Here is a 14060-nt window from a genome sequence, read left to right on the forward strand (position 1 = left end):
GTCTCACGGTCACAGGATTCCAACAGTCACAGGGTGCAGGGCATCCACTCCCAGCCCCAGGAGCCTCCCCATCTGCAGAGAGAGAGAGAGAGAGAGCGCTGCAGCATTCCGGGTGCCAGCTACCTGCCCCACTAAGGTTGCCAGTGCTCCACCTTGGCAACCTGAGTCTGGCACCTTGACAGAGTGAGGGGAGGGGAGATTAATGTAGTCCTTGACTATACTCTGAAGGAACGGTGGTCTTTATATTTCTACTTGCTGGATTCTTTATTTAGTGGTGGGTTAAGCTTGTGATTATAAAGTAAATTGAAAGTATGTCATTGTAAAAATGAGAAGAAAAAATAAGGAAGGAGATAGATGGAAGGGTGGGAGCTTGGGAGGAGGGAGGTTAGGACGGAATTATCACTATGCTTTTAAAATTATATATAATGAACACATGAAATTTGTTCCTTTCATGTAAATAAAAAATTAAAAAATACAAAAAAAATCTTTTTGAAGTACTCTGCTATAGTTATGCTGTTATTTACATTTACAAATGTTGAGTTTTTAAGAACCACTTTTATTGTCTATAGTGCAAAAAGGAAGGTCAAAATGTTTGAAAGCAAAATAGCTAACACCGTTTGAGTACCTGCTATTTGCTGGATAGTGTAAGTGCTGGGTAGTAGATTGCCTTCTATACCATCAGAATCCTAGTAGCCACATTTAATTGCTTCATGGAAGATAGCCTTACACTGTGATGAACCTATCTAGTCTCAATTTTCCTGTTCTGACGGGTGAAGATCATATTTCTGACCTACCTAACTCTCAGAATCAGTGTGAAGGAAAAATGTTTACATTAAGTAAAAGTGCTTTGAAACATGAAATATTTTGGATATGTTAATTAATTTCTAAGTTGAGGCATGCAAGTATATATTTCATGTGATCTTAATGGGGAGCGTGTTGCCCTCAAAAACACCATGATACAAGATTGGGTGTTTGGCACAGTGGTTAGGCTACTGCCTGGGACCTGCAATTCTGTATCTGAGTGCCTGGGTTCAGGTTTCACCCCAACTCTCTACACCATCTTCCTGGTAATTCATACCCTGGAGGGCAGCAGGTGATGGTTCAAGTAGTCGAGTTGCTGCTACCCATGTGGGAGACCTGGATTGAGTTGCCAGCTCCTGGCTTTGACCTGATACAGCCCTGGCTGTTCAGAGCATTTGGGGAGTGAACCACCAGATGCGAGATCTTTCTTTGGCTGTCTCTCTTTCTCACTTTCTTTTTCACTGTGTTTCAAATAAATAAAAGTTAATTTTTTAGAACCCTGGTACCATGTAGCTAGATAGATGAAAGGTGGAAAAGTAACTTCTGTGCAGATTGGGCACTGGAAAAATTATTGATTCACTAGTGAATGCTTCATTTAAAAACTTACCTGAGTGGTTATCATTTTTTACATTTATACTTCAAAATGCACATCTAACTCTTCTCATAGGACATTGTAATGGTCTCATTGCATTTGGATATTTAAAATGCATTTTCACCTGGAAAAGAAAAGACAAAAGGAAATTTCAAAAAGAGAGTTCCTTTTTTGTTTAAGTCTTTACATGGTCAGGACAGACCATTTATTTTTAAAGATTTATTTTTTTATTTAAAAGACAGAGTTATGGAAGGTGGGAAGGTGGGAGGGAGAGAGCGAAAGATACCAGTCTTCCTTCCTCAAGTTCACTCCCCAAATGGCTAAAGACTAGGGCTGGCACAGACCAAAACCAGGAGCCTGGAACTCCATCCAGGTCTCCCACATGGAGAGCAAGGAGCTGGATTGGGAGAAGTGGAGCAGCTGGGACTCGAACCGGCACCCATATGGGATGCCAGCATCACAGGAGGCAGCTGAACTCACTGCACCACAATATCTGCCCCAAAAAAGTGTTCTTGAATAACAGCACAGCTTTCATGTGTGCATGATTTTCACAGTTACTTTTTGTCATTTTCCTAAGTGGTGTTATAAGGGTCATTGCATGTGGAAGAATGCCAATCAACAAAAGCAAGATGGTAACTGGGGGTCATGGACGAAATTTGGCTCTTGTTCCCGGACATGCGGAACTGGTGTCCGTTTCAGAACACGCCAGTGCAATAATCCCATGTGAGTATAATCTCTGCAATTCTCCTGATTTGGGACAGACCAGAAAAGTATATTAGGTTCTTAGTATTCTGTTTGATGAACTATATATAATATACAGGACTGAAAACAAATATTCATTTACCAACCTCATGTAGAGTAGACAATGAAGAAGATGAGAAGTTCTGATGAAGAGTAGAGTTTTTAAACAAATTGCTGCTTGGGAATCTAGAGATAGTTCAAAAAGATAAGTTTATTTTGGCATAAAAAATGCACCTTCACCTGGAAAAGATTTTAAAATCTGTGTATATGAGGAGTCTTCAAAAAGTTCCTAGAAAATGCATATCAGATGACAAATTCTTTTCATAAATTTCAAAATTTTTTTGCGCCAAAATAAAACAATTTTATTTTCCACAAACCTTTTGAAGTACCCTCATTGTAAGGAGCTGAGCAGGCCCTGGGCGCTGCAGGAAGCGGCGGAGCATCTGAGGGAGAAGGGTGCCCATCAGACAGAATCAGTCTCTGCTGGGTAGGAGGTGACTGCTTCTGCATACGCAGAGCAACAGGGACTGTGATGGAAGGTCGGAAAACTATTGTGGAAAAAGTGTCCATTCATTCACTTGGGCTCAATTTATTGAATTTCTGTTGTGTGCTCAACAAACTTTATTTTCCTCGGGGAAAATAGGTAATTGACTTACTAAACATGGGGCTTTCTTCCTCATCGGGGTTTAAGGTGGGAGCAGCCTTTTTCTGTTTCTGGCAACACAGTGGTCTTGGTCATGTGTTTATAAGGACTGGCAGGTGCCATGTACCTGTCTTCACAGGCAGAGATGATGGGCACATCAGGAGAAGGAACATAAATAATCAAAATAACAGCAACAGCCGAGGTTCACTACGAGCCAGGGTCTAAGAGCTTTAAATGTGACAGTTCACTTAATTGTCACAATTCTAAGGAGGATAATAGTGTTTGCGTCTTCTACATGAGGAAACTGAGGCATAGAGCTTTGATCTAATGTCTTTGAGTTGGCGCTATGAGGTTGACATATGGTAGAAAGTATAATTTTCTTGAGTCCATATGCGTGCTCTTTTACTTCTTTATGTACATTTGCTATGCATTTGAATTCACTGTTTGAAAGGCTGATTTAAATCGAGTTTTGGAGTCTGCCCTGCCACCCCCGTATTAGCAGGAAGAGAAGGGTGCTTTGGGAGAGACTGAAATGAGGACGTCTGCGTTGATTCACTGAGCACTGGCAGCACAGAAGCTCTGGCTTCCTGCCCTCAAGCGCTGTGTCTGCAAGCTTCAAGCCCTGGACTGGAGCCCGAGGGCTCTTTCAATGTTGTCTTTTCTCTAGGCCCATCAATGGTGGTCAGGATTGCCCTGGTGTTAATTTTGAGTACCAGCTTTGTAATACAGAAGAATGCCAAAAACACTTTGAGGACTTTAGAGCACAGCAGTGCCAGCAGCGAAACTCCCACTTTGAATACCAGAACAGCAGGCACCACTGGTTACCCTACGAGCACCCAGACTGTGAGTAGCCCACCCTCGTCTCCCTCTCCTGGCCTTAGTATGGAGGGCTTACGCTTTGCTCGTCCTGTCTCCATGGATCGTAGGAGAAGCAGGACTTACAGGTATATCCTCCTGGGTTTCCCAGAATAGGACCAAAGTATTCTATTCTCTAGCAATGTGAGCATTGTGGACTACGAACGCTGTCCAACAGCACTGCGCCCTCACCAGTGGGAAGCCCAGGAGAAAGTCAGGCCTGGGAGAGAGGCTGCATTCCCTGCTGCAGCTGAAATCTCTCTCCAAGGAAGTGCTTCTGGATATTCGTGATGTTTCCTTTCTGAATAGCTAGAGGAAAGCACAGTTCTCCTACAGTGAATCAGGACCAAGAAAAAGAAACCATTATTTACAAAAGGCACTTGATGACATTCTAGTTTTGAACTTTAAGCTACTTATTAAAAAAATACTTTTAAGATTTTACTTCTATTTTGATATTTTGCTTTTAAGTTCTCTTTTAATGTTTTCTACCCCTTGAATTTTTGGTTGAATATCTTCAGATAGCAACTTCTTGCCATTTTTCTTATTTTTATTAGTTAAAGAAGATAGTTATGGGATACTATATGCTATGCTACAGGGTTCAGCTTAAAGATGTTTTTTAAGCGTGAATATATGTTAGAGTTGCAGTGCATTGAGAAGACATTTTTATTTTTTAAAGGTTTGTTTATTTGAAAGCCAGAGGTAGAGAAGTAAAGAGAGAGAGAGAGAAAGAAAGAAAATATCTTTCATTTGCTGGTTGACTCCCCCAAATGGCCACAAAAGCCAAGGCTGGGTGAGACCAAAGCCAGGAGCCAGGAGCTTCTTCCAAGTCTCCCACATGGGTGGCAGGGGCCCAAGCGCCTGGCCCATCCTCTGCTGCTTTTCCAGGCACATTAGCAGGGAGCTGGATTGCAAGGGGAGCAGCCAGGACTCAAACCAGCGCCCATTTGGGACGCCAGCATTGTAGGCTGTGGCTTCACCTGCTGTGCCACAATGCTGGCACCGATTTATTTTGATGAAGTGAGTCACATAAGCTATAATTAATTAACAAAATCCTGCAGAAGGCAGAAACTATGCTAGATGAGTGGATCAAAACCAGTAGAAACCTTTTTCAGGCTCCGATCATCAGTAAAACAAAAGTGGTTTTGAATTAATTTATTAAAGAGCTGGGCAGTCCTCAATTCTACTTGCTGTGCCTGCTCAATTATTAATAAAGCCCCTTTTCTGTCTCAAAACTATACCACTTTAGAGAGCAGCATATTGTCACAGAAGGTTAGGTCACTGCATGAAATGCTTGCATCCCGCACTGGAGTGCCAATTCAAGTCCCAGATGCTCCATTTTCTGATCCAACTTCCTTTTTTTTTTTTTTTTTTTTTTTTTGACAGGCAGAGTTAGATAGTGAGAGAGAGAGAGAGACAGAGAGAAAGGTCTTTCTTCCATTGGTTCACCCCCCAAATGGCTGCTACAGCCAGCGCTGCGCCAATCCGAAGCCAGGAGCCAGGTGGTTCCTCCTGGTCTCCCATGCGGGTGCAGGGGCCCAAGCACTTGGGCCATCCTCCACTGCCTTCCCGGGCCACAGCAGAGAGCTGGACTGGAAGAGGAGCAACCAGGACTAGAACCCGGCACCCATATGGGATGCCGGCACTGCAGGCAGAAGATTAACCAAGTGAGCCATGACACCGGCCCCTCCAACTTCCTTCTAATGTGCCTGGGAAGCAGTGTATGATGGCTTAAGTACTTGGATTCCTGGCACCCACATGGAAGAACTGGATGGAGTTCCTGACTCCTGGCTTCATACTGGCCCAGCCTAGCTGTTGTGGTGTTTTGGGGAGTGAACCGCCAGAAGGAAGATTCTCTCTCTCCTTCCCCCTCCTCCCCAATCTCTCTGGCACTCTGAGTTTCAAATACATAAATCATTTTTAAGCATTGCACATTAGATGACAAATCACATGGTGGCTGTAATGAAAATATGACATATCCATGTATTGGTGTTTTTTGTCTTATGTTATTAATTTTCACAGTATTCCTTTAAACCCACGCTGGGACCCACACTGGAACTTTATATTTTAAGATAGACAATGATGTGCAAACATTCCAGTTTATGTAAATAGTGAATTTTATCCTGATTCTTATGCAGCCAAGAAAAGATGCCACCTATACTGTCAATCCAAAGAGACTGGAGACGTTGCTTATATGAAACAGCTGGTGCATGATGGGACACGCTGTTCCTACAAAGATCCATACAGTATATGTGTGAGAGGAGAGTGTGTGGTGAGTTACCATCACGTCCCAAAAGGCTTCCTAAAGGGCTGTGCAATTGTACTTTTACTACCATTTATCTGCATATTTTGCATCTTTGAATTGTCTGTTACATGCAAAATCACATTATAATGTGTCTATTTATAGTTCAGTAACAAAAATAAATTTAGGAGAAATTGTGCTTTCCAAAATCAAACTTAGGTCCCTGGCAGAATCAGAGTTAAACAGTTTTCCTAATTTCCAGAAAGGTGCCTTTTCTGATGCCTCCAGATTTGGAATACAAAAATTGGGCACAATGCATTTGCTTTGAGTATTTTACCAGCAGCAATATCGCATTAAAATACAAGAGCTTCTTATTAAAGAAAATCAATGCTAAATGTATTCTATCTTTTGTTGGAAAAGTAACAAATACATTTCTTTCTCCTTTTCTCAACTTCCATAACAGAAGTAGTGGAGGAAGAAAAACAACATTTTTATACCATATTTAATCTCTTTTTTAATGGCAGTTTTCTTATTCATGTTAGTAGTGAAGTTGATTTGTAATTATCCTTGCTACCTGAAACATTGTTCGTATTGTCAATTTTCTTTTCAGCTCCACAAAACTAAAGTTTATACTCATTCCTCACAGATGCTTCATAGTTGAACTCAGGTTTCCCTGGAAGTAGAGTATGCGTATTTGTTCACTTTTCACCTGCCAGAGTATCGGATGCATGAAGTGTATGTGCAGTTATGATTTTCCCTGACCAGTTCCCCTTGTCATCACCTTACACTGCTGACCACTGAGGACCTGTCCCAGCCAGAAACCCTTCAGAAATCCCAATACATTAACATGAAAATGTGAATTCCCATTGGGACTCCAGGTTTCTGCAGCCTGTTCTATGCAGATCTTTCACTGTTCTTTCCCTGTATTGTAGAACTTATTTTCTTTTGATTTAAATTTGGGTTTAAATATTGATTTTCCTACCCACAATCCAGGAACATACAACTTCCTGGCTATTTGAACTCCTCTGCATTATGGAAACACTGTCCAGTCTACACTGCTTTATCAAGTTTCATCACCCATCCTCACCAACTGTTTTACTTTTTACCTGAGATTTGTTTGTTTATTATAAAGCAGAGTTATAGAGACAGAGATCTTCCATCTGTAGGTTCACTCCCCAAAGGGCCTCAACTACTGGGGCTGCAAGGAGCCCGGAATGCCGTCTGGGTCTCCTACATTGTTGACAGGGCCGCAAGCACTTTAGCCATCCTCTGTAGTTTTCCCAGGCACATCAGCAGGGAGCTGAATCATAAGTGGAACAGCCAGGATTTGAACTGTTGCTCAAATCGGATGCTGGTGTTGCAGGTGGTGGCTTAAAGATTGCACTAATGTAGGATTCACTCTATTCTTGTTCATCTTTAAAGTTGAAAACAGCAAGGAGAAAGCACCCTGTAGGTTTTATTTTTTTTTTCTGTCTCCCCTCTGCTGAGTGTTGATTTGATGATTAAGAAAGTCTATTGTGGGGGTAAATACTTCATTAGACTAGGACAATTTAGCCTTTATTCCTCAGAGTACAAGTCATTTGATTTCACACCGGTTCTTTAAAAGATTCTATGCATTAAATCTCATGGCTACCGAGAAAGTATGGTGCCAATGGGCTGTGATTAAATGAATAGTTCGTCATTCTCTGAGCTGTTGACCTGAACTTGGCACACGCAAACTGGCCACATTTCACATCTTCTCTCCCCAGAAAGTGGGCTGTGATAAAGAAATCGGTTCTAACAAGGTTGAGGATAAGTGTGGTGTCTGTGGAGGAGACAACTCCCACTGCCGGACCGTGAAGGGGACATTTACCAGAACTCCCAGGAAGCTTGGTAAGACCAGAGCTTTCATGAATTCAGGGTCCTTCTCCATCCTTTGCGGTCCTTAAGACTTCTTGTATTGCAACATTTCCTCAGGAAACATACCCAGAAACTAGCAGCCAGTTCATGTTCATTCAGATTGTCTTGTTTGTAATAGTTCCTTAAAAGATAAACTTTGAGTAAATTCACTCATAGGATCCATGGTGAAAAATTCTGTGTGGTTAAGAAAAAAAAAGTAAAGAAGTAAAGTATATTAGCTAAAATCTGTGCTATCATTTATTTTGCATATTTAATATAAAGTGCAATAGTTATTAGCATTGGTGCTTATTTTAATATCTTGCACATAAACTGTTGACAAGGAGTTCTAAAAATGAGATTTTAAATAGAATTTATAATAAAGCATAGTTTCATTCTTGAATCTTAAAAGTGAAGAATTTTATAATCTATAAATAAAAGAGAATCCTAATTATGAATGCATAAGTATGTAAAAATTATTTCAGATAGTTTGAAAATTTTTATAAATGACAAAATTGAAGTATGATTAAAAAAAAAAACCCCTAAAGTACACTGTTCATGTGTATGAACTCTTGTGCTTGCAACAATGTCAGTAGCTTGAACTTGAACATACATTGGAGGTTCAAAAAGTGGAGTAACTATCCTCAATCAAATAATATGCAAAATATTAGTTTCATAATAGTTGTTTGAATAACCATAAAAGATTTGGATATAAACCTTTACTGCTGCATAATTTCTTAAGCATGTAACAAATATTATTCAGTTTTTCAATAAGGACTGATTGAGCACGTGTTTCTGGGCATTCAACATTTAAAGATGAATTTGATGTGTTTTCTTGAGAAGAATATCTTACTGCTTCCAAAGCACTGCCAGTATAGTATCTTAAAGAATGGCTAAAACAAAGAGAAATAAGCAAATTTGGTTAATGACATTGTCATTGGTGGCAATTTTCACATTTAGAGAAGAAAATAAAAAGCGGGTTTCCATCCAAATGGAATGGTTCTGTTACTCCCGTTATACCACAGCTTCCTAAGTCAAGCTGATTCCACGTGTACCAGCATTGCTCTCTGGTATACATTGATTGAGAGCTAAGTGATTGTTTTATAATGTGTTTCTTATGATGTGTTTTATAATGTGTTTCTACTCCACATACAGATGTCTTTGCTGTCTGTTCCTGTGTGGTAAATTACCATGTTTTGTGCTGTGAAAATTATAAAAAAGCAAATATCACTGTTTCTGGCTGATTATTTTAATAAAGCAAACAGCATTATAATTATACATACAGTATACATTCTGGTTTGGGTGGTGTCCAATGTAATATTCTCCCACTTTCTGTGAAGTAATGTGCTGTACTTGTTTGCTTTATTAGAGTTATATATTGCTGTTTTCTCTTGGGTGTAAAATAATCAATTTGTTTTATTTCCAGAATGAATCATTATAAGAAAAACATCTTTGCCACAATCATTCATTCTATATCATGAATAATATAGGGTAGTGATGCTGTTTTTCAGATTCTTCAACCATTATGCTAAATCTTCAGATCAAAGTCAAAAGAAGTATTCATCAGTCATACAAACTATTCAAAGATAATCCAACATGCTTTTCTTTGCAGTAATGTTGTCATCAGTGTCATTCAATAGACTAATTAACCTTTTCCAACAGGGAAACATTTAAGCAAGAGGTGCCATAAAGAATTCAAGTTGCTGGAAAATGAAATCTGCAAGTATTCACCTTCAAATCACCTCCATCATTTTGAATTGAATTCCTACTTAGTCTTTACTTTCATTGACTATTTAACTTTCATTGGCATTAACTATTATAAATACATTTTAACTTTGCATTAAATTATGGGACATATTTTTATATTATCTAATAAAATATATATATGGCTTATGGAATAGTCAATGAAACAGTAAGACTCTGATAAACACAAAACCTCCACTAATTAAAGACATTTTATTTAAGGGAAGACGAGAGGCGCTTTCACTTTACCCAAAGGAGCTCGTAACATTTCTCTTGCCGAAACAAGAGAAGCTAGAAATATACTGGGTAAGTTGTAGTGAACTGCAGAAAGATGGGCATCCATAAATGGCATCAAGCTGTTTTCTGTGCTTGGCATTTTAAGCATGTTACATACTCAGGCACACATGACACATTGCATGTGTTGCCTCTGACCTCAGGCAAAGGTGGTTTAAACCTTGATCCAAAAATTACTATTCCTTTTAGCTGGAATGCTAAGAAATACTGTGAAATCTTTGAGTACATAATATACACAGCTTTGGTAAATCTTTCGGTACATAGATAAACATATAGGTACATAAAAATGACAAAAGCCATGTGTTTTTCTTATTTCATCAAGAACTGTTCATTGATAACTGAGTTTATGTCAGTACTTACTTTGTGTATATGAACTGAATGTGTTAGAATGTACTGATGGTATATATGAAGTTTGCATAGTCTTTCTATATCCATTTATTATTGATGGAAATAAGATCCTAATTTCTCTATTTGATCTACTGTTGATTTATAGACATGGACTTAATTCTAATTGTTAATTCCTAGGATATGTGATAGTATTAAGTTTATCATACATAATATTGGCAGAATTAGGAATGATACATAATTTTAAAACTCAAAGTAACTAAGCATTTTAAAAAATGTTTTGACTTAGCAGATGGAGGTTAGCATGTATACAAAAACAATGTATGACATCAATTTCATTTTCTGACCATTTGGTCAAATCTGCAACATGTATTTTTGAAAATTTAGTAAATAACCTTGTTTAAAAACCCAAAGTTACTGACAAGAGAGTGAAAGCTAGTCACTGACTTTTCTTTTGTAATGTCTTTATAAGAAAGTGGGCTTTTAAATATTAAATATACAAATATTTCAATAATTGCAAGTTGAGCCACCTATACTTGCCACCAAAGCTTTTTAAATAATACATCGGCAGAGGAACGTGTCAAGAAGTTCATCACTTACGCAAACTCACTGAACGTTGGCTGCATTTCACAAAGGTGGTTTGGAAAGCTGGAATCATGTAGGGTTTGCCAGAGTTGTTGACACACTTTGTAGGTGAAAATAAGGTAGATGACTAATAAGTTGGTCACAAGAATGACTGCCTCTTCCCCCTTAATAGAAAAATTCCTCTAATCTCATGTCGATGTCACAGAAGCCACAGAAGCTTCGAAGTTCATTTCTGAAACTGCTTCTTTCTGTTCATGGATGCCCTCTTCTGCATGTAGGAGCGAGAACGTAGTGCTCAACTAACCATGGTTGTTGCTTTTGTTTTCTTCTTTGCTTCCTCCAATATTGCAACACATGCAAAGGGTACCTTAAGATGTTTGATATACCCCCTGGGGCTAGACATGTGTTAATCCAAGAAGACGAGGCTTCTCCTCATATTCTTGGTAAGTGTCTCTACCTGCTGGCGCACCTTTAACATGCACTTGAACATTGAGATGTCAAAGAAGTCATACATATGTATATATGTGTGTGTGACTATACACATATATAGTCATCTACATATGTTTATGTATATATATAGATGCATATGTATGTGTATACATATATGCACAAATTGAATATTGTGGTTTTGTTAGTCATTTCTCCCAACTCTTCTTTCCTTGAAACAAGAACTATTCTAAAATAGAGCTTTCATTTTCAGTAGGAGCTGGGGTGGGTTCATTGTCGCATGAGGGGAAAAAGTCACTTGACAAGTTTGTTATACCTTTTTATGTTCTGTATTAAGGGAATAAAAATGTAGGTACAATGAATTGAATTAAGCACTATTGGAAAAATCCATCATATCTCTGTTGATTAATGAATTCTGATATTTTTATTAATGCCACACTATATACACCCATTTATTTTTATTGCATTTTAATCCTTTGAACATCAACCACAGGTGAATTTTACTAGGGTAATGTTGAACTGTCTTAACATCTGTGAGGTTTCCAAATGGCACATGTTGACCTATTTGCATGGTTAATTGTAATTTCATAAAGAAGATTCTTGACTTCTTTTGGAGAGGATCATGTAGAAATGTTGCTTTAAAGGAGCATAAAGTATATATATGAGTGTAAACTTCCACATATTCAGTAGCCTATTAAAACACTAATATTTCTGAAATAAAGCATCATCTCTCAGCCCCATGCAAAATTGCTGCAAAATTTTTATGTATAACTTTAAAAACATGTTTTATAGAATTTATATTCACTACTAGATGTTCTCATAGTCTAGCAATCTGCCATAATTCTCTCATCAGTATTTAAAATTCCTTATTTTTCATCCAAGAATTCAGATTACTAACCTTGGGAAAATTAGACTTGTTTAAAAGCTCAGGAGGAATAAATGTTTTAGTTAAAATTTCTCATGTTTGCTACACATTTTCAGTAATGTTAGTGACACATGAAATTTTGTTTTTTAAGCTTAATCATTATATGCCACTAACCACCTCCAAAATTTAAAAACCCTTTTACCCACTAGAAAAGCATTGTATTTCATAATAGATGGTAGATCTGTAATTCATTTAGGATTCTGTCAACACTAAGCAGCTTCTTCTAACTATATAATAGGCGATGTGGCCTTGGAATTTTACAATCGCAACAATTAAATTGTTGGCCTGAAAATTGCTTTAATTATGTTAGATGTCTACAGATATTTGACTAACTTTAGATACATTGAAAAGAAATAGTTATATGACATCTGAGCATGAATTGTTTATTAGTTACTGTAGAATTATCCATTATTTAAAATGTTCTCAACTTTCTGAGGAAACGTATAGAATGAAGGAGTTAGCAACTGGTAACGTCTTTGACAATGTTTTCAAATGGGACTATTTGCAAACATTATTTTGGCCTACTTAACCATCTTGGCTTTGTTTACCATTAAGAATGCTTACTGAGCATTTTGAAAGTCTCCTGAAGGAATTGGTAGTATTAATAGTCCAGCTAACACTCATTTCGATTGCTTGATACTAAAAAACGTGGTCATTGATTTTTAGAAGGAGAGAGACCTGCTATGGAACTTTTAACTCTGTAAAAAGATCAAATAAAATGTATGCTGGTTGCTCATTTTGCTTACATTAGCTATTAAGAGCCAGGCTACTGGCCACTATATTCTAAATGGCAAAGGAGAGGAAGCCAAGTCACGCACCTTCATCGACCTTGGCGTGGAGTGGGATTATAACATTGAAGATGACATTGAAACTCTTCACACTGATGGGCCCTTACGTGATCCTGTGATTGTTTTGGTATGTGACATTACTGACTCATTATGAAGTTGGTTACTTTATACTTTCATAATTAGTTGTATACTTAATTTTCTTTATAATTTAATTTTTAATTTTATTTATAATATATTTTTAAAATTCATTTACTTATTACCTGAAAACACTTTTGTCTTGAGCACTAAATATTTAGTTGCTTGTTTTCTATAATTCCACTTATCTGTCCCCCTACTTTATGTGCAATACTATCATACTACATTATGTGTATGAAGGAACTTTGAAATGTTTGTGGAAAAATGAAGAATTAAATTTATTTTGGTATAAAAAGTTTTGAAATCCATGCATATGAGTGGGTCTTCAAAATATTTGTGGAAAATGTATATTGTTGCCAAAAAACATGAGTTTCAATATTTTCTAACAAAATAAACAGCATTTAATTCCATTTTCTACAAACTTTTTGATGTACTCTCATACATTAAGAACAGAATAATATTGTCATTTTTTTCTACTTAAGTAGTCAGTTATCTTTTAGAGACAAGAAATGTAAAAGTAAATCTTTATGTATTTGTCATTTCTGGTACTCCGTGTTCTTCCTATACATCTTTCTTCCCATCTGGTATCATGTACTCTCTGCATAAAGAACTTCCTTTAGCATTCCTTGTGTGGGTGAGAATTCTCTCAGCTTTCAATTGCCTGAAAATATATTTCACCTTCATTTTTAAAGGACATCTTCCCTAGATATGATATTTGGCATTGCTCAGGTTTTTCCTCCTTTTTTTTTTTTTTTTTTTTTTTTAGCATTTTGAGGTAGTTTTTATGTCCTTCTAGCGAGCTTGAGGGATTGAGGAACTGAAGAGAGAAAAAGATCTTCCTACCAGGCAGCTTTATCTGGGTGAGGCCTCGGTAGGTTAGCAAGTAGGGCCACCACTCCATAGAGCAAAGGCTAGAGAGAGACAGACTCAAAGGTAAGGGGGCCTATGTGTCTCCCTGCATTGGTCAGAGATCTCAGGACATCTGCAGTGTGCAGTCCTTATGCCCACAAGGTCCTCTTTATATCCAGCAGATGCTGGGTGAGGTTTTCTAG

The 14060-nt window shown here is 37.8% G+C and overlaps 1 protein-coding gene across 12 annotated transcripts in view; it reads left to right on the forward strand.

Annotated features, from left to right (window-relative positions):
- The window catches only part of ADAMTS3 (ADAM metallopeptidase with thrombospondin type 1 motif 3), a 320013-nt gene that overhangs the window by 286072 nt on the left and 19881 nt on the right, over positions 1 to 14060 (forward strand). For 11 of the 12 annotated variants that reach the window (XM_089302657.1, XM_089302661.1, XM_070048039.2 and 8 more), the window contains 6 exons: positions 1971 to 2116; positions 3445 to 3620; positions 5768 to 5901; positions 7620 to 7743; positions 11076 to 11156; positions 12837 to 13000. In XM_089302657.1, coding sequence (XP_089158783.1) covers positions 1971 to 2116; positions 3445 to 3620; positions 5768 to 5901; positions 7620 to 7743; positions 11076 to 11156; positions 12837 to 13000 — 825 coding nt within the window. Of the gene's footprint in view, positions 1 to 1970; positions 2117 to 3444; positions 3621 to 5767; positions 5902 to 7619; positions 7744 to 9408; positions 9466 to 11075; positions 11157 to 12836; positions 13001 to 14060 lie in introns of all 12 variants that reach the window. The other variant, XM_089302664.1, reaches the window with a different exon arrangement.

This window comes from Oryctolagus cuniculus, chromosome 8 (genome assembly GCF_051225735.1).
Source record: "Oryctolagus cuniculus isolate XC-2025 breed Fujian yellow rabbit chromosome 8, ASM5122573v1, whole genome shotgun sequence".
Lineage (NCBI taxonomy): Eukaryota > Metazoa > Chordata > Mammalia > Lagomorpha > Leporidae > Oryctolagus > Oryctolagus cuniculus.